Source organism: Halyomorpha halys, unplaced genomic scaffold, assembly GCF_000696795.3.
Source record: "Halyomorpha halys isolate HHAL.00 unplaced genomic scaffold, Hhal_1.1 Scaffold1982.1, whole genome shotgun sequence".
Classification (NCBI taxonomy): domain Eukaryota; kingdom Metazoa; phylum Arthropoda; class Insecta; order Hemiptera; family Pentatomidae; genus Halyomorpha; species Halyomorpha halys.
Window position 1 is genome coordinate 136,766 of NW_027113206.1, and position 21,268 is coordinate 158,033.

At 30.2% G+C, this 21,268-nt stretch overlaps 2 protein-coding genes and 1 long non-coding RNA gene across 7 annotated transcripts in view; 1 reads left to right on the top strand and 2 right to left on the bottom strand.

Annotated features, from left to right (window-relative positions):
• The window catches only part of LOC106690939 (uncharacterized), an 87,149-nt gene extending 74,062 nt beyond the window's left edge, over window positions 1–13,087 (top strand). For 4 of the 5 annotated variants that reach the window (XM_067050801.1, XM_067050803.1, XM_067050804.1 and 1 more), the window contains 15 exons: window positions 546–658; window positions 1,539–1,758; window positions 1,836–2,003; window positions 2,148–2,303; window positions 2,384–2,491; window positions 4,384–4,563; window positions 4,838–4,927; window positions 5,003–5,057; window positions 6,403–6,541; window positions 7,710–7,833; window positions 8,046–8,155; window positions 8,240–8,378; window positions 10,013–10,131; window positions 12,404–12,476; window positions 12,573–13,087. In XM_067050801.1, coding sequence (XP_066906902.1) covers window positions 546–658; window positions 1,539–1,758; window positions 1,836–2,003; window positions 2,148–2,303; window positions 2,384–2,491; window positions 4,384–4,563; window positions 4,838–4,927; window positions 5,003–5,057; window positions 6,403–6,541; window positions 7,710–7,833; window positions 8,046–8,155; window positions 8,240–8,378; window positions 10,013–10,131; window positions 12,404–12,476; window positions 12,573–12,650 — 1,872 coding nt within the window. In that variant the 3' untranslated portion in view covers window positions 12,651–13,087. Of the gene's footprint in view, window positions 1–545; window positions 659–1,538; window positions 1,759–1,835; window positions 2,004–2,147; window positions 2,304–2,383; window positions 2,492–4,383; window positions 4,564–4,837; window positions 4,928–5,002; window positions 5,058–6,402; window positions 6,542–7,709; window positions 7,834–8,045; window positions 8,156–8,239; window positions 8,379–10,012; window positions 10,132–10,894; window positions 10,932–12,403; window positions 12,477–12,572 lie in introns of all 5 variants that reach the window. The other variant, XR_010844356.1, reaches the window with a different exon arrangement.
• A 2,272-nt stretch (window positions 13,088–15,359) lies between these two features.
• On the bottom strand, window positions 15,360–19,306 carry LOC106690941 (uncharacterized). Its single transcript, XR_001344695.3, has 3 exons — window positions 19,148–19,306; window positions 18,465–18,554; window positions 15,360–15,846 (listed from the first exon to the last, which is right to left on the bottom strand). It is a non-coding gene; the product is annotated as an uncharacterized lncRNA (long non-coding RNA).
• A 1,723-nt stretch (window positions 19,307–21,029) lies between these two features.
• ND-MWFE (NADH dehydrogenase (ubiquinone) MWFE subunit) overlaps window positions 21,030–21,268 on the bottom strand; it is a 3,127-nt gene continuing 2,888 nt past the window's right edge. Inside the window, exon 3 of the mRNA XM_014436539.2 lies at window positions 21,030–21,194. Coding sequence (XP_014292025.1) covers window positions 21,126–21,194 — 69 coding nt within the window. The 3' untranslated portion in view covers window positions 21,030–21,125. The remainder of the gene's footprint in view (window positions 21,195–21,268) is intronic.

Genomic DNA, 21,268 nt, shown 5'->3' on the forward strand with positions numbered 1-21,268 from the left:
CTTTTTGAATGAAGCGGGAACTTTTATGGTTATTCTAATTTCTAGCTACTACATCTACTATCATATTCCTATGCAACTACCACTGTACTCCCCCCTTTCCTATGGGTATTCCAGTTTCTAGCTACTACATTTGCTCTCTTATTCTTATACATCCATACTCTAAATCATCTACTATCATAAACCACTCAATCTACTATCATATTTCTATTCGTCTACTGTCATGCTACACTATAAACTCCTGCACATGCACATTCCTATACATCTACTATCATACTCCTCTACATTAACCATCACACCTTATACATATGTTTTCCTATCTATCTTCTATCATACTCCACTACATTCTGCAGTAAAGTGGATCATTGAAGTTTGTGTTAATAATAAAAAAAGTTTAATAAATCCTTCTATCTACTAAAGTAAGAAATTTTGAAATTGTCTATTCTTGCATTAAACAACAGAATCACATCAACGCTTAATCAAAATAGTGTTGAATATTTATGATTTATTTTTTCAAGTAAAATTTCTTTATTCTATTTTTTTCAAAGAATGAGGACCTGAGAAGAAAGATTGAAGATTATGAAAAACTTGAAAAAATACAGAGAAATGTTTCTGGTGACATATCCTCTTTACAAGCAGACCTCAATGAATATAAATCAAGGTAAAGAGTATACCATTTTTACATTAATTTATCTATTGCTATATGAAATATATAGTTATTAGTTCTGGGGTGGATAATTAATATTAGGTTTCAAGGTGTTGGCTCAATCTAAACCCGAGAGTACCTGCTTCTCGCACAAGTATTTGTTAGCTTTCGAAGTCTCGAATGCATACATTGAAATGGCAAGCATCAACACCCTGCCACCTTCAATTGACTTATTATTGAAACACATTTTCTCGTAGTGACTGTTGTAGTAGTGCTCTCACACTCTAGCTGCTCGGATCTACACCCATTCTTTCAGCACATTCAATGATTTCAGTTTCATAATTGTATGTAGACTGAAACAGGGCATTAAGACAGTCATTTGGCAATGGATCAATGCTGCAGAGGGGTCTCTAATTGACAGTGTATCAGACCTAGTCCTCATTGCATATAACATTGCTGAAGAGATGTTAGCAGGGAGTTTGCTGATGTCCTTGATGCTCCTGTGAATATTATTATCGATATTCTCCAATATTCCAGGACATATCTTCAAATCATGTTTTAGCAACTATAATAATTCGAACTATACTGTAGCAACGTCCATACACTCTCAAAACACTAACCATCCTTTCACTCATTGATCACATATTCTTTAATTTATATATAGTCTTAATATACTTATGAAAATACATAGAACCTAAAATATTTATTTTAAAATTTGAATCCTATTTGTCCTTCTACTAATTTTGAAAAGGAACCAAATTGAATTTATATATAATTTAATTTCCACTAATCAGTACATTTTAATGTGAAATCCTATTCTTAAAGGTTCAAATTTCAACTTACTCACATGCTAATGATAGATTTGACTATTGAACATTGTATTTATAATTTTCAGATTAGCATTAGAAGAAAAGTCAAAAAAGAAAGAGCTAAGTTCATTAAAAATGAGATATGATAACAGACTTTCAATAATCACTGATGAACTCGTGAGTATGCAATCACAAATGGCCAGGTACAAGAAAGAAAGAGACTCGTACAAGCACTTACTTGAAGCCGCTCGCAGGAATATTGCCGATCTCAAAGCTTCAGGCAGTTCAGTGAAATATACCACAGATGTAAACTTTAATTTTATTCATATTTTATACTTTATATATTATTATCCAACTGAATTAATATTTCAATTAATGATCAGGAAACGGAATGGAGAAGTCAAATTGCCATTCTTGAAAATCAAATTGCTTCCCTCGAGGATGATCTTTCAGAAGCAAAATCGGAAACATCCAGGCTTAAAACTGAATTAATATCAGAGCGTTCACAATGGGAGGTCAAAAACTCTGAATTAGTATCAAGGCTGAATGAGGTTAGTATTATTGCATGCATTATTATTTCTTTTTTTTTTTAGTGATATTTATATTGATTATGATACCTGAGATCGAGACAGAACATAGTTATCATTTATTATATTTTGTTTATTAAATATTATATACTTTTTGACATATTTCAGCTAGAGGAAGAAAAAATCCTGAGCAGTGGCAGAACAAAAATAACAGGAACAAAAACAAGAATGGAACTAGCCTGGCATAAAGAGAGAGAGGAACAGCACAGGCTCCTTCAGGAGACATCAACTTTGGCCAGGGATCTCAGGCAAACTTTGTTTGAGGTATTTCATTTAATTTTTATTTATTATATATTCAATTATAGATGTTCATATTTAAAATTTATATTTAATTTTTTTGTCAGGTTGAAAGAGAAAGAGATAGGGAAAGACTTGAAGCTAAAAGGAAGTTAGACCAACTGAAGAAATCCAATGAAGAAGAACAGGAAGAAATAAGAAAGAAATTAAATGAAGTAAAATATGTTTATTTACTGATGGCTTTTATTTTATAGCTGTTATATCCTTGAGATTGGCTTTGTTCTATAATGAAACAATCCCAAAAATAGTTTGAAAACCTTTCAGAAATTTATATATTTTGATACATTTAAAAACTGAATTTAGTGAACTAGATAAAGACGTTTTCTGATTATTAAACAAAACTATTTAATAGAAAATTTAATGAAGAATGTCCATATTTAATGGCACGATCTAGGCTATCACTTAGTAACTAGGTAGCACTAGCAACCAGAGCCCAGATTTTTATGTAGTATGCTTTTTTTTTTTTTTTTTTTTTTTGCAATACAAAAACTCTTTAAAATTACAAGTGAATATATTAAAGAAAAATTTATTCCAATGAAGAAGAAAACCAGAAAAATCTACAGAATAGGCTATATAATATGCAACAAAAAATGTCCAAAGATGCAATAAAGCAGCCAAAACATTCAAATATACAACTAATGTGCCTAGAAAAATTTCTGAACCAAGAAAGATATTGCAGAAGCGATTCAAAATTAAACAAAAATGATTTTGAATGTTTTATAATATAGAACACTTTTTTAAAACTAGAATATCAAAATAATAAAACTCAGTAACTTTATCTTGTAAAAAAAAGATAAACAGTGATGGTTATATTTAAGATGGATAAGTAATTGAAAATATTAAAAAAATTAAGATTGAATATTGAAATAATTATCATAACAAATAAGAGATTCCATGTACATAAATTTATTAAAATTATATATGTAATTGGATAAAAATAAATAGTGTGACATTACTTAAAAATAAATACAAAGGTAATGGAAACTTAAAATTAGTAATAAAAAAAAGTTAGTAACGATTGTGTTGTTTATGGTTAAATTAGCAACATAAATAAAACACAAATTAATTAGTGGGGATATATCCTTTATTAAGCTCCCATTAGCCATTAAGCCCCGTTAGCCAATGGGTGTCACTCACAAAAAATAGGCCGTGGGCGTCATGAACCCACCCTCTATAAAAACGACGTCAAGAAATGTGCGATGTGTTTCCTAATAAATCGCACGAGGACTTGGACCTCCATAGTCTATTGCCCATATAATAATAATAATGATAATATGTCCTTTATAAAGATTAATTACTGCATACATTTCTTAATTTGTTTATATGGAACCTAGTCTTCTATTGTTTAAAATATTTTATAACTGTTTATTAGTTATATATAAACTATAAAATTGTTTTATATTAACAAACATATTGGAAACAAATGGATATGCCCTTAAAATTATCAGGTTGTGGTCTACAAACAACTAGATCATTATAAAAGGAAGCGTTATTTTGTTGATTTATTGTTGTTTTGTTCAATGAACCTATGATTTTAATCTGGAATTTCACCTACAATGTTGTATTTTGATTTTAGTTTCTTTTTTTTTTTTACTTCATTGAAATTGTCCAAATATGCAATGATATGCATTTATCTTCAAATATGCAAAATAAAATGTGGCTGATTGCACCTGAGCAACCTAATCATAAAGATATTTGATCAACTGTTTAAAAAATGCATCCAAATAAAGCATGTGATTGCATACAAATCCAAGCCTTCATTTTAATTTTGCAACTAGACTCCATAGTAAACCTTTATTTTCTTAATTAGAATCATCTTCACTTTCCATCCAAATTTTATGCCTTAAGAGAATTTGGAAAGGTACCTTGTTTCTTATTCAATATCAATAATAGTTTGGTGCTGTTTGATTCTATTCTTTATCCATCTCTTAAGGAATAACATAATTTTTCGGCTATTATGGAGTTATCACTTTTTAATAAACATATTAATATTTACTATAATACACTTATTTTATCTGATCATTATACAATATAATTACTTTTACAGATGCAGTGTGACTTATTAGAACTGAGGGATGCTCATGCCAAGTTGAGGACTACTAATGAAAAGTTGAGGCGTGAGAAAGATAAACTTGAAAGGGAAAGGGAATTACTGAAGCAAACTATAACAATAAAAAATAATATGGAGAAAGAAGAAGAACGTCAAATTATAAGTGTTGCCCAATTAGTAAGTAGAATATTTTAAAGTTAATGAATTTGAAGTGTTTAAATTAACAGCGTCAAATTGTAGCAATTGGTTAGGAATCTACATATATTTTTTCATTTCACTGATTTCTTACACCATTAAATGCTTGAGATAAATTGTATTTAATTTTTCACAAAGTAATATTGTTAAAAATTAAAGTAAATTTCATTTGCCATTTTTTAAATTCAATGGAAGTTAATATGAACCAAAGAGAGTACAATCTCTCTCATTATTGTGTTTATAATTGTGTAATTAGGTGGAAGAACTGACTGTACTGGCTCCTGATCTGTTCCCATCTAAACCAAGACCTCCTGTAGTAATGCCAACACCACCGGCTCGGCGAAAAGTAAGTCAGATGTTTGGCAAAGGATAACAAAGAAAACACATTTTTCAAATATTAAAATTGATATTTTTCTTCTAGGGACCTAAATCCAGAGAAGCGTCCCCTAACTTAGAAAGGAAAGACTATAGCAGAGGTAAATCTATTTATATATCATTGAATAACAATTGATATCTTAGTAACTCTTACACCTTCTTCCTCGAGTTGTCTTGTGAAGTAATCTGAATCTTATTTCTGGAGGAGTTAAATTTTCCTTTAAATATTTTTCCAAGAAACATTTCTAATAAAAAGACTCTTTAAGATTACAAATAAATATATTGAAGAAAAATGTATTCCAATGAAGAAGAAAAGCAGAAAAACTTATAATACTAAATCATGTATTAAAATAATTGAACAGGTAAATTAAAAACTTTTGGCTTTTGGCAAAGTGACTTGAAATAACTTAACCCTTACCAATTACGAAAAAATTATCCACAAAATCGGTATTGCATTTTTGGGGCGAATGAGCTGGAAAATGGGCTTTTGTTCTAGTAGTAGGGGCAAGGCATCCCAATGTGTCCCTGTGGTTGGGGCAAGGTGTCCCAATGTGTCTCTGTTGTAGGGCAAGGCGTCCCAATGTGTCTCTGTGGTAGGAGCAAGGTGCTCCTATGTGTCCTTGAGGTTGGGGCAAGGTGTTTCAATGTGTCCCTGTGGTACGGACAAGGCGTCCCAATGTGTCCCTGTGGTAGGGGTAAGGTGTCCCATTAGTACAAGCGAGCAATTCCATTTCCCGTAGTTACTTTACCCTACAGGTAATTCGAAGTGTCCACTGGGAGTGAAAGGATTAAGAATTTGAACTTGCTTAGAGGCAAATTACATTATTTGTAAGCTAATTAAGAGATTGCCTGCTCTTAAAAGTAATTACACAATTGGTTTACTAGTGGATGGTTTGCTTATTACAGAAAAGTTGCCCTTCAAGGCCATATATGTAAGGTGTCATAAATGACCAAAAGTATTTAAAGAGATGATTGCGTAACTAAAGAGCAACAATAAAGTTCATGTGGAACATGATTTGATTCCATACAGAAAATTAGGAAATTTTAGTTAATTTTTTTTTTACATGTTATGTTTTTGTTAAATACGATTGATTATTTATATCTTACGATAGAGTTAATTTAACCAAAAATATTTCTTAAAGGGAATTTTATTTACTTTACTATATTGTAATTGGAACTTAATCAACTTGAATTTTTTGAGCGATCATTTTCTCCTAAACAAAAAACATAACTTACTGAAAATAAATTTCCTACTTTTTGTGTTAAATCGAACAAAGGTCCATAATAATTTGTTTTCTCTTTAAAGATATTACAGGACATCCTACATTTATTTGATAAGTATGTTTTAGATAGTCAATTATTATTTTTTGGAAAAGGACTGTAAATTTAATCTGTTATTTAAAGAAAAAAAAGTTTAACATTAGTATATCGATATATATTTTTCAGAATCATCAATTGGAAAAGATGATACTAAAAGCCAAGAAGTTCAAGAAATTTTAAGGCGGCTTACTGAAGCGGCCAATCAACTGAAAAAAGTTCAACAAGAAGATAAAGCAACCCTGAGGAGAGCATTTGGCTCCTACAGGTTTGTCATCCATCCATAATGAGAAAATAATTTTTTTAATAATTTTTCATTTGTTCTTTATTTCTAAATGTATAAAATACCATCACAGTATTAGCTTTTAAGTAGAATACAAAAGCTTATTTATACCCTAATAAAAATCTGAATTAAACCAACATTTAAAGTTCATTATTCTTTTAGAATAAAGACTGGCTGTTCTGAAGTACTTCCTGTTGAAAAAAAATTATATTATGAAAATTTATTTAGAGAAATGTTTGTAATATTAATTGAAGTGTAAATGTTTGTAAAAGAGATTTGTACTTAATTGTAGGTTTTGCAGTTTGTTAAGATATCAGTTGTATTTAAATTATTTAATTATTAAGTTAGTTGTCCAAATAGTGAATGCCTGAAGAGCTTTCTCAAGTTCAGGCATTCAAAGTGCTCAAGGATTTAGTAGGCATAGATTTCCTAAGGATAATTTAATATTATTTGACAGCTTATTAGGTTGGTTTTTAAAAATTAAATTATTTTTTATTTAATGTTTTTTCCTTACAGACTTTTATGTTTAAGTGATACCTTTTTAAGGATTTTGTGCCATCTGTTATTTTTTTTTAGTCTTATGATTAAAACAAGCCACTCCCTCAACTCTGCTAAGATTGCCGGAAATTCGTTTATCCTTATGCAGTAGGCTCTCCCACTTCTTTCCTTCCGCTTGAACTTTGTGTCTAGTGCTTGTCCTGTCCTTACAATAAGAACGTATCATTGACTTAACTGTTCTGTAGGAAGGTGATTGAACAGGCATGTTCTCTGCACAACCGAGCTTAGCCAACTTGTCAGCTTGTTCATTACCATTTATACCAACATGGCCTGGTATTCACTGCATGAAACCCCGCTCCTGCCCTCCATGGCCTTACTTATCTGACTTTTCAAACAACTATAGAGAGAGTAGGTTGGTACATGTCACAATCTCACAACAAGAGATCATAACACAAAAAGAAGGCAATCCATCCCCGCCGGACCTGCCCTGCTAAGACCCCCGATGAGCGATGGTCCTATATCACTTTTGAAATATTAGCTTAAAACAGGAAGAGGAGACGACTTTAAGATAGTTAAATCAAGCAATATTTAAAAAGTGCCTGAAATTGAAAAACGGCATGAATTGTAATTCCTTGTTTAAAACTTTATTTTATAGATCGTCTTCAATTGACTCTGATGGTGGAAGTGATATATCTTCTGTAAAAAGAAGAAGTCTTCAACGAAAACCCAGTATCCTGCGTAAAAGTTTATCATTAGAGCAGACAACTGCTCAGGAGCAGGTATTGTAATATATACTTATTGAAATCTAACCTAACTAGCCTCTTAATTCTTGTCCTTTAAACATAACATAGTAGATTCCATGGTTTCAATCTCCTTAAAACTTTCTGAATACAGGTTTGACCTGTTATTGATCAATGAGTGATATAAAGTTATCCAATTTTTAATACTTCGTATTCTTTATTGAACAGAAATGTATGTAAATTTTTTTCAGCAAGTTTGGCAGATGGAGGACAATGAGGGAAGCATGACAAGTGTCCAATCTCTTGAGGACTCTGAAAAATTCCGGCAAAGTCTTTACAGGAGAGAAAATAGTTTAGACAGGTTGGGATATATAAGTTTAATTTATCTGAATTTTCTTCATTGCAAATGGGAATATACTGTTTTTAATTTGTTGTTTACTTACAGTCGGTTATCAGGAGGATCGACGCAGAGTGAAATTATTCCTTCTGATAAAAAGAAGAAATTAGGGCTGTTTGGAAAGTTGAAAAAGCTCACCAAGTCACGCAGTATAGATCAAGAGAGTGATGCTGGATCCACTAGCCAGGTAAATAAAAGCCATTCTTTTATTGAAATACCTTTTATTGTGGGTCAGGAAGAACAACGACGCTGTAAAATTTTGTGAAATGAACTTTATGGGTTGGCAGGCTCAAAAATGGTTATACTAGATGTTTGTAAATCAACATAATGGAACTTAGAAAATTCCTCCTTTGGTGAATTTTTTAGTACTATTATGTCAACTCACATACATCTATTAAATGAATTTTTCGGTCCACCAACACAATAAAGTAAGTTTCACCAAGTTCCGAACTGCAGCATTGTTCTTAGAGACCAGCAATATTATAGATGATGTCCTTTGATTGTCCTTGTAAAAAGTTAAATTTATTAAAGAAATGTTTATTACAATTAAAAGTGAAGAATATGTTTGTATCGAGGTTGTTTAAATATGATCTTTCAGAGTCTCTCCATACTGTGTGTCCTTTTATATTCTCAGTGTTCTCAATGTTATAAGATAGGTAGGAAGGAAATATAGGCTGGGATAGTCTAGCTTGGAAAGATGTAGGGAGAGGTAACTGAAAGGGCACCAGTCTTTCGACATTACCACAACACTGGAGAGAACCACTCTCAAGGCCAATACGTTCTATTTACAATTAAAGGAAAAGGTTACACAAGCCCAAATCATCAGTATCCTCATCTTGGAGGTGAAAAATGTATGATGAACCAGTCCTTAAAACTTGTGGGCGCAAGGAAAAGAAGGTAGAAGAATGTTGAAGTAACTACTCCAAATACGTGTTGACCTACTAGTGGATGACTAAAAATTTTTATCAATGAAAAGAAAAATTGGTAATAATTTCAGATTTATTAGGCTTATATACGATGTTCCAAAGGCAATCTACAGTGAAATTGCTTCTAATAAGATCACTTATTTATAACAGTTGATTGGTAATCTTTTATAAGAATTTTACAAAGTAGGCTGAGATCTTTATGTAATATGGTCATTGTCCAAGATGATTTTTGAGAACTGCAGCCAAGTACTTGTTTGCTTTACAGGTAAGGGAATCTATGTTGGACAAAATCGACATTGGTAGTCCTTATTTCTGAACTCTAAATAGGCCATATAATCTCTTAGCTGTGGATTCAAGTACAGCTTTGATAAATGATGACAGCCATTCTGGTATGACAACCATAAAGCGACTCTGGGACCTTCTTGGGGCATACTCAGCCTCTATAAAGTGGGTACTTTTAAACGTAAGGGGAAAATCCTGGAGGTTGAGCTTGATCTTGACCAAATCGCCTCCTTGCACATCTGTTGGTTTAAAAACAGTACTACCTTACCTAGAAACAGACAAAGACCTTACATGGGTTGCAATGATACAGGTTTTTTTAAATCAAACATCTTAATCATCTTTGAATTTCTTAAAGCAATGTATTTCTTTGTAAGATCCTCCAACTCACTGACTATGACTAATTAATGATTCTCAGACAGTTTTCTGTAAACTGAAGAATCAACAATTTTAGACAGAACTTCCTTCAGTGCAATCTCCATTCCCATTACTTTTTCTATGTGTGTGTATTTTACTATTTTTTATCGGTTGTTAAACCTTGCTATTGTAATAAAGCTAAACCTTTAAGAGCTTGTTATTCATTGGGGGAATTGAACTGATTTAAAACATTTTTCAGTTGGATCCTGGCTCAGACTCTAGCTTAAATACAGTTGATGAGAGAGTTGGAGGAAAGCAATTCAAAGACAAACTCAGTGGAATGTTTAGGAAATCTGGTTCAACATCGAGGGGGAACAGGTAACTATTAAAATTCATTCAAATCAACAACTGTTAATTAAATCATAAAAGAAGTTTGATCATAAAAAAAATTATCTAAATATCCCAAAATTATCCATTTTGTCTAGATCTTATGATTTGTAGAGATGAACTCATTTGACTATGACCTTGAGATGAACTCTAAGGCTTACATTATTACTGTTTGCCATTAAGTCCAATTAGAGTTACAGGTTTAGTTTACAGAGTTAAGACCATGTAAAGTTAGAAGATAGAAGACAGCTATAAAGTGTTTCGGTTTTAATTTTACATTATGTATATAAAATATGTATATATATAAAAGGGAATGGTTGAATATTTGTCCACAATAAACATTTGAATTACTGGACCGATTTACATAGTTTTTCAAAATGTTCCATTTCCAAAATGATATTTTATTGTCATCAGTTATCTATGAAGACTTTTATGTATTATGAGCTCAATTTAAATAGTTTTATTTTTCATTCATTTTCTTTTTTTAAGGGTTTATTTGATAGAAAAATTAATTTTTTTTTAAATTGACAAATTTGAATCAAGGGATATAAAACATTTCTTGATATAAATTGGTTAATGGTGTACCTCCAAAATTACTTACAATGGAGCAACATAAAGCAGGGCCTGTCTGTATTTACACTGAAGACTATTGATGGATTGAAATTATCAAAAAAATATCTCTATGAAAAATACTATCTATTTTCTTGACATTATTTAATTATTGGTGTTAATATATACACACTAATGATATCAGGTCATGTTTTCATTGCTGCATATGGCCTTTCATTTCGGTAAGTACTCAAGTTTTACCTTAGTAAATTATTCATTTATTAGTTGATTTTAGGTGAGACTGGGTAAGGAAGTAAATTAAGCCAAGTTAATTAAAGTAATTCAAGATGTATAAGTTACACCCTAGAATAAGAATTTGTTTAAAAATCAATATCTCAAAAACTAATATTAAGTGAGTGTTTTCTTCAGAGTATTACTAAGGCGCATTCTCTGAAGGCAATAGAAATCAAAAATATCTAATCAATTTGCTTTACTTTTCATTTTTAAAGCTAGATAGCACCAATTCAGAGAATGACCCATAAACATAATTTCAACCATTAACCTTTTATTAATTATGGTAGTAATTTTAATTCAGAACAGTTATCTATGATAATAGCTTATAACGACAATAACCCTAATAATAGAGGGAGTTAGCTGGCAGAAAAAGTGAAGTCAAAAAGGCGGGCATTTTGTGTCCTCCAGGGGCATGGCAGAAGAGTAGAAGAGGGAAAGAGAAAAAGCCAATCATTGGCCACCTTCTGTTTCTGCTTAGATAACAATGGCGGACATTCCTATTAACTTCAACATAAACCTTCCTTTTGTGTGTGTGTGGATTTTTTAGCTTCAATTTTGATTTGAAGGAGAGTAGGAATATGCCACCACCCTGCATGTACATTATTGTTTATAATTTTATTATGTTACAACACATTTTCATGAATACATAATGTATCTTCTGAGAGTTAATTGTAATAATATTTAATTGTTTACTGTAAATAATATTTGATAATGAAAACATAACAAATAGCAATTGTAAAAGAGAGTCAGTCAATGAAATGTAAAGCAAACCTTAATCTCACTTTTATTTATTTTTTTTTGTCTTCATGTATTTCAGTAAAATAATTGTGAATTCTTGCAGATTGTAGCTGAGAACAGCTTGTTAGGCCAAAACATTGTAAAATAATTATGAAATAGCCATGAAGTTTTATCAGCCCATCTTAACTAATTTGTACATTATTATGTTTTGTGGCACCAAATTATTACTGCAGTAGAATTAAATTTGTGAATTTGATCTAGTCAATAAAAAGACTAAAATAGGCTCAATGGCTTAAAAGTTATACATTCTAAATATTTCAAATATTTTGAGAGGCCACTTACTTTCGTCAAAATAGTGCAAGACCAGTAACAATAATTGACTCTTCAAGTTTAATCTTGAAGTATTGGATTCTTAGATTATTAGAATTGATTATATTTTTAGCATAATTTAGTTATTATTAGTTTACTTTGACTATTTCTATCTTAATTATTAGATTTTATAAAATACTAGTGATTAATTATATTCCTTATGTTTCCATTTATAAGGATGAGTCCAAATGACAAGCTGTTATTTCAAATGATTTAGAAATTCACAATTATTTGAAATATAGTTCATGAGTTATTTTTTATAATCATACATGAAAAGCTAAATGTATTTACAATATAAAATTAATATTTTCAGCCAGGAACGTAGTTTAAAACCTTCAATGACGCCTAAGAACAGAGACTCTACACAACGGCCATTAGTTAGCTCTGTAAGTTAAAAAAAAAATCAAATCTAGTTAAAATGTTAAGTTAATAGTAGATATTGCTATAGTTCGTTGTTTATATATAAAATATTTTCTGTTTAGCCTGGAGATACGCTACCGAGGAACATGGCGCAAAAGCCTCCCAATACAGCTCCGGTTCAACGCAAGATGAAAAAATGAAAGAAGTATGTAAACGAGAATTAGCGAGTTGTTTTATTTTATACCTGTTTTATAAAAAAGAGAGTAAAAAATGTGTTCATGTATAATTAAAAATCTCATTAAATTCTCATCATAAATAATAAATATAACAGACTTGTTTATTTATGGCAGTTATTGTTAAATACTACTTTAAGAATTGTACATTGGTATATATTTGCTCTCCAATCCTCCAAGTATATCAGCTGCCAGTAGGTAAATAGGATTTTTTTTTATCTTAAGCAGCCATGTTTTCTATTTTTAAATTTTGATAAATACTTTAATTTTGTTTTCAAAGTATGTTACTATTGAATTATGATAATTGTGTGTATGATGCCAAATATCCAGCAAGAATTAATTATATTATAATATAAGTAAATTATGCCTCTATAAATAGTAAATATATCTTTTTAAAAAACTAATCATAGGTTCGATTCATACCTACCTCCTTGTTTTAATGAACCAAACTCATTAAATAGAGACAGAATGGACTCTTCTGTTAAATTCATAGATAATATAAGACAGACTGGCTGGCTGGACCTCTGACCTCTCTATATCAAATCAGGTGTGGAGACACAGAAGGGGATGATGCTAAGTTTGAAAATAAATCAAGAAACCCAAAATATGCATAACTTAGAGCATAAGAATATGCCCTTCTGAAGCTTAAAACAAACTTTGAATATAAAACTAAAGGCTTGGCAAGAAAGTAGGTTAATTTCAGTTTTTTAAAATGAAATAAAACTCATATTTTTTTCTGATTAATTTACCAACTCTTATTGGCTGTAATAAACAATGAATAAATATAAAATATGATAGAAATTGATAATAAACTAGAGGAGTGGTTCCCAAACTTTTATACCATGGGATAAATTTTTTTTTTGTTTTCGTGGCACCAGGTTACAAACATTTCACAGCACTCTTGTGAAAATTTAAAAATGTTGCCACACACATTGAGTATGTTGGAAAAAACAGTGAAAAGTTAATGCATAGTTTATTTGCTTTTTTTTTTTTTTGTAATATTTTGAAAAAGTCGTATTAACTTGTGGCACCCCTGGCATATGCTTGAGACACCCCAGGCACCCACTGAGCTAAAGGATAAAATAGATGTTTTTATGTTTATGTTTCCATGGTTGTTATGACAATAGTTAGACTTTCACTTACGTACATATAAAATATACAAGGTCGTAAAACATGATAACTGAATTTTCATATAATCTTTTCACTTTCTTGAGACTGGTTATTGTTTAAATTAAATAAATTTAATCCAGTTTAAGTTATTCTACAATTATATTCCAATAGTGTAAATTGACTTTAAAAGTTTTAATGTTAATGTGAAGAATTGACAAAATAGGATAATTTTGATTGAAATTACTGACCTGAGCAGAATAGCCTGCAATTTTTTTTTTAAATTGATGGATGTAAAATTGTATTTAAGAATGTCCTTGAGTATGGCCGAATCATTGAACTTATAAAGAAATATAGATAATTTGGAGAATAAATTAGATAAAACTGATTTTATTTAAACAATGGTAACTGATTTTTTTTTTATGGACTGATATTTTTGGTACACCAGCGGTTTTAAGCCTGATTCCATAATTTCTTAAAAAAAATTTCTTTAATAAGAGAATAATGTTGATATTAAGCTGTGGTGACTCCTTGTTGAAAGTACATAATAGTAATTAAAAAGCATTTTAATACTGTAACAGTTTTCATTATATCAGTTGCCATGTTTTACAGCCGAATACCTCATACAGTAAGGGGTAGAACTGCCACTATAAATAATAAAATATATATATAAGGGTTAATTTTATCTTAAAATATGGTGTTGGCATCTGGCCGTGGGTTCTAAATAATAAAAAGAAGCACTAGGCCCACTTCCTGGACTTGTTCCCCCAACAGTGCCCAGGTGGTAACTGAAAGTTCTGAGATGTACACACCAGATTTTTTTCTTGAGAATACAGATAATTCTCATAAAAATAAACGCATAAAAAAATCTATGAATCTTTATGTTTATCTAATATATGCATGCAATCCTTCTCATACATTATAGAACATATTTTTATTTTTCATAAGAAAATTATATCTTTTAGTTTATTGAATAAAACTTTGATTTTATAGACACTAATTCTTAGCTCATTAATAATTCCATAGTATGTTAAGTGTTAATATACTCATTATCCAAACAATTTTGTAGAGGCACTCAATTCTCAACTTACTAATTCCTCTCTACCCGAGTACCAACTGTACTCATTACTCTAATAATATTTTAGAGGAACTAATACTCAACTTACTAATTCCTTTTTACTTTAGTACTTAGTATACTCAAACAATTTAGGAAAGGCATTCAATTCTCAACTTACAAATTTCTTTGTGCTCGAGTACTTAGATACTTTTTACTCAAACACATCATTCCCATTAGGAAAGATATATTTGGTTTTGAATTATACAAATGATACGGAAATCCAATATACCTCGTTTACTTTTACATATGCTTTTATATTTATTTAATAGTTCGTTATTTGATATCCTTTATAGTAAATAAAAGTTACTTAAAGGATATAAAAGATTACATCCTCAAGAAAACATTTTTTTGCATACCAATAACATTTCTATAGTCGAAAGTTTTGAGGCCATCTTCTTTTAAGGTAGCTAAGTTAGAAAGTTGAAGAAACAGCAATTACAAGGAGAAAATAATTTAAAGCAAACAAATAAATTTTATTTACAAAAAAATAAAAGGTTTACAAGGTTGCCATCTGCATCAGATTACAATGAAGGGGCTAAAATAACCCCAAAGAGATTGTTACTTTTCATCTTCATTGGCAGTAAAATTATAATTTCTTAGATCATGTTTTTCTTGTGTTGTAGGAGTAACCTGCTGTTCATATACTGACAGTGCTTAAAATACTTTATTCATTCTAACATAATGTGTAAATTTTAATTGAAACCGCTTGGTTTAAAGTCTTGGATGTACATATATTTCACATTTACCTGGAAGTTTCATTAGGTTGAAAAAATAAATTTGATATTTTTTCTTAACTCAAAACTGCCCAAGTACTAAGAATCTGATTGATCCCTTTAGAAAAGAGAGGGTTGGCAACACTACCCTATAAATAACAAGTATTTACACTAACTGATGGCATCTTTTTCCTTTTCAATTACTATCAGGGATGTTGTCCAGGCCCTGTAACCATAATAAATATTTATAAATTACATTTACTAATAGTTATTAAATAATTTATATTGGCTGATAAATGATTAAAAATATACTAATAATAATTTAAGTAAAACAATAATAAATATTCGGTCATTATAGTCGTTTGTCTTTATAACCATTCACTACATGCACATGTAAATATGAAATACGAATATTATTCAATCAATTAATGGTACCAAACACTAAAGAATTGCTTTATTTGGGTTATGCTGTTGAACTGTATTTTTATAAAAATAATGAACATAAGTGGAAATTCTAAACAGGCATACTATGACAAAAAATCTGGTTCATCCAGTGCATCAAATTCCTCTGGATCTTTTTACTCGTCCTAAATTTGATTTCTCGGTATGACATGTTAAAAATAATTGTCAACACTGGTACATGATCCCAAGCATGGTGGACCATAATAACAACATTAACGATATTATGTTCTTTAATAAGAACATCAATGATAATCATTTTAGTTTCCAGACCTCAAAGTCTTGAAGAAATCATATAAAAACCTCTTTTCTAAAATTGGTTTTAATTATCTGTATTTCCAGTACATAGGTTCTACGATGAAAAGACAGATCACATTATCTGTATTAAATTATAATGTAGGGCTGAGGTGGCCAACTTTTCAGTACATAAGATCTTCTTTTTATGTTAAAAGTGTGTCACGATCGACTTACATAGGTGTAGTCTAAGGGGTGTGAAATGCATTCTATGTTTATACACTGTGTTTTAGTATAAGGTGCATTCCAGAAAGATATGGGTAGATAAGTAAAAAATATGTTCACAAACTATTTTTTAAATTACTTATTAAGTTTTCGAAATATAGGCTCATGAAGAAAATAAATTTCCAGACCCAACTTTTGATACCAGCATTCAGTACATGCGTTTCATAAAAAAATTGATTTTTGACACTTAATCAAGATAATAAATAAGGTAAAAGAATCTTTACTAACTTAGAATGAAATTTAATTTTTTTATCAACTTCAATGTATAAGTTGTTGTACTATTTGTTAGTAAATATGAAAAAGTTGTTATAAAAATGCATAGTAAGGCTGATCATTTGATTTCACTTATGCATTTTTTTTTTTTTGGACAGGAAAATTTATCATGAAAGAATAATATGACTTACTTTTGGCTTATCTATCATTAGCTCGCTAAATACACCTCAGACTAAAATATAGATATACAGCTTATCTACGTACTTACGTACCTATGTGAAACAACAATAATAATTATTTAAAGGGCTAAAAAACTCATATATGTAGGAATTAAAAGGACATAGACACTTACTAACAATATTTATTGATTCAAAGTAGCTACAGATAAAGACAGATTTAGAATTTACTTTGTTGCCTTAACATTAATGGGAAGACTGAGTTTGCATGCCACTAACCAAGGAATCATAATTAAGTGTATATCCTGACAAAGATAATAATAAAGAGTCCAGTGACAAGTGTAACACTTATTTGACACACAGTCAAAATATATTGTGCTGAGTGGACGGAAAATCCCAGAATGCATTCAACTATTGCTAGAAAGTTTTGTCTTCTACAATCGTTTCAAAGTTCATGATACATGGCATTCCACCCCAGACATTATGAGCGATAGACGACCAACCGAAATCGACTTGTTGGCCACCCCTGATGTAGGGGTTCTGCTATTTAAAAAAAAAGTTTGGAAATCACTCCCTTTGTCCATCAGCTAAAGAATGAACGATGTATTTGGCAGTAAAAATATAACTTACATAAATATATAATCTTTTAAATTAATAATAAGAGATGTATAAATAAACATAAAGCAAGATCTTAAAATCTTCAATTTCCACACCTCTGAAAACATAAAAATGGACCATAATATCGATAAAATCTACAAATTAAAATCAAGGAATAAGAATTTTTTTTCCAGAAGCAGAATAACTATTTTTTATGATAAATCCCAACTTAGTTAAACCCTACCAACAAATACTACACAAATGTAAGAATAGACAAGCAAGCAAATTGAAAGTTGCTTGTTGTGAGTATTAAATATGATACATCAACACTGTGTTGATGTATCTTATTTTATAAAATTCTGAATATTTTATAAACTCGTCAAGTACTTATGGAAAAATAATATTTAATAAAAACTAGCAATTCCCGATGACTGGCAGTTTTTCTAACATAACTCCTGATGCAAATTCCAGATGTATACTTGACCTTCAAGGAAGCTGGACACTCTGAAGGTAAGATGGGAGAGTTTCAGAACTTTTTATGGCATCTTAAATAGACCAGTACTTAAGAGTTCTCTCAAATTTGAAATACAAATAAAACATAGTCCATAAGTGTTTCAAAGTTTACTATTACCAAATTATTATTGTAATGACTTTACCAAAGTGATAATTTGTCTTTAAATCAGCAAAATAAATATGTTTTCGCAAACAAAAGATTCTCCTTTTCACTTTAGCTCTCTGTTTAAGGATTCCTACACAGGCTAAGTTAACAGTCTCCTAATTGTTGTTATTAATACAAACCTTAACAATAAATAAGAAACAGAGAATAAATATAACTTAGTCCATTAATTTATTTCAAACTATCAAAGCAATATAAACTTACTTGCATCACATAAGCATTTTTAAAAAGTTCTAAATCCCTTCGCAGCAGTCCTCTATCAAAGGGGTTGGTTCGAATATCACGCCTATAGGGCTGAAAGAAAAAAATATATGAGTATAAATATAATTCATAATTTATATGTAAATCTAAATTCTGTACCTTGAAACCAGACTAACAGTCACCTTAGGCCAACCTTTCAGGAGACCACAAAAATGGCTCAAACATGGGTTAGGTCTTACGTTCTTACAACCCTTACAAAATATAAAAGGCAATTTTTCAACAGACTTAAGTTGTTATAGTTTGATGTAGAATCAAATTCTACATAATAATGTGATAACCTGAACATTCTAATATTTGGACTTACGTTCGTCTGGTTCCAAGGTACATAATTATTTCTCAAGTGATAAAAAACATGATTAAACAAATGATGATATCGATGGCTTACTTCACAGTGGTGCTACATACATGTCCACTAGCATCATGAAAAATACTATTAAAGGTTCTCTCATTCAGGAAAATAAATTTTTTTAAAAATAAACCTTAATTGTATTGTTTTTAAATTTGGAGGCAATGTACTTAGCACCACTATGAAGCATGCCATCGAAATTGTATAGCAATAATGAATATATAACAAATTTATAAGTTTATTATTCAAGTATCTAATCATCTTATTAAGAAATACACACATTTCCATTTTGTACAAACTTCATTGAAAAATATGCAAAAACCGGGGGAACAGTAATTCCAACGCACAGAATCCCAATAGCAGGTAAAATTTCATACCACATTATAATTTAGTTGATAAAATTTCAGAACTAATTGCCAAATTGGATAGAAAGAACTAAGAGATTAAGGCCAAAGAGGAAAAACTTAGTACAGTACTAAGAGATCGAACCTATAGAAATATCTTATTTCTTTTTATAAATACAAAGTAAAATTATGAGATAAAAAACAGTACTGATGATGAAGTAGAATATCCTCGATACGGAGTAAGTTAGAGGGGATTAATTAATATTTGTTTTCTAAATGCAGAACTGGGGGTGATTATTGGAAAAAAATTAAAAAATGGATCAAGGAATAGAATTGGATAGGAAATGGATAAAATTCGTTCTTTCTACGGAAATAAGTAATTGAAATAATATAAAGTAAGTAGGTGGAGTAAGGAAGGAATACTCAAAGAAAATTAGCGATTTTTAATTAGGCTTAAGATATAGTGAGGTAAGGAAAACAAAAGTTGTATCAACTATCACGAATTGGTTGATGATTTATGTGAATAGCTTAGGAAATATTTTTTCTGATGATTGGTGATGGTAGAAAGGATAGATTTTTCAAATTTGAAGGAATATTTAAGATTCAAAGCGTGTTCTAATAGTTAATAAACGGATGGGTTACTGGAAATTATAGATGATTTGTTTCGGGAAATACCTACGGGTTTGTAGATAGATTTTTTGTTGGGCCGATGTAGAAAGTATTGCAATTAGTGGTGGAACAAATAGCGAATAACAAGAATCCGAATAACTACATTGGAGTGGAGTTGAAGAGGTATAACGGTATACGGATCTATTACGGTTCAAGTAGGTACGATATTGCGTTCTTACAACAAAACTTTAGCAACGCGTCAAGAGAAAGAACACCGAAACCATTTCAAACGTAAAATCATCAACCACGATCAAATTAAATTGTTTATTTACAAATGTGTAATAATTTAAACATATTAATGTAATTTTGTGAATATTATTAAATGTAAAATTTAATCAGTAAGATTATACAGAAATGCTTTGTATTAACTATCATAAATAGTTATATTAGACGCCTCTTAACGATTACATCAAAGAATACATTATGTGGCAATCTCCTTCAGGGATAATTACTCAGATACGGTATACGGTATAGGAAAGTGGCTAAACTATTTTAAGTGGATTTTGGAAAAAACCGAAACAGTTCTACATTTTAGAAGGATAATAAGGAGTTCCTTTTTTTGCTATGATTTTGCTTATGGAGATTGCGTAATTGTAGGTTGAATTTCATACATAGTTTTAATGTAAAGCTTGTCTTAAATCAAGTATCTCTAAAGTCAGTAATGAAACTGGGAATTAGGATTACTTAAGAGAGGTTACTCATGCTGCCACGAACGTAAAGAATATCCTGATTATATGTAATAAATGTTGATAACGAAAATAATCAAGCTTACTGAATTGAACTCTAAATATCTCAATTCACATTCATTAGTTACGAGCTTATTATACAATCAATTGTGGCACAAATTTAAAGGGATTCCTCATAACAGATTCATCATATATGATTTGATGTGTGAATTTCCGGAGTATTAATTAAAGGTGACATAGAGGGGCTCCTTATACTCCCCCTGCTCCTTGTTACTAGAAAAGCTCATTTATAACAATCTTCAAAGTGCTTACTTTAATCTGTCCATTTACTGTTTCATTCAATTGCATGTAGTATTCTCGAAACGGGAGTAATGAATATAAATTTAGTCATCAATTACCATGTAAGTAGTCAACTTATATGTTAGCTAACCTCTCTGTGGTCGAATTTGAGTTAATTAAGACGTATTCAAGCACTTACTTTATTTTTTCATCAATCAACAAATAATTATAATAATAATAGAACACAAACAACAAATATGCACACCAAAAACAAATCTCTTTAGCATTTACAGCGCTCTTTTTTCTTATCATCATCAGGGTTTTCTTCATCAGGGATATTGTCCAGACCCTATAAGCATATAATTTGTTTCACTAATTAATGGTTTCGACGGTGTAACTAACTATAACACATGCATAATATCT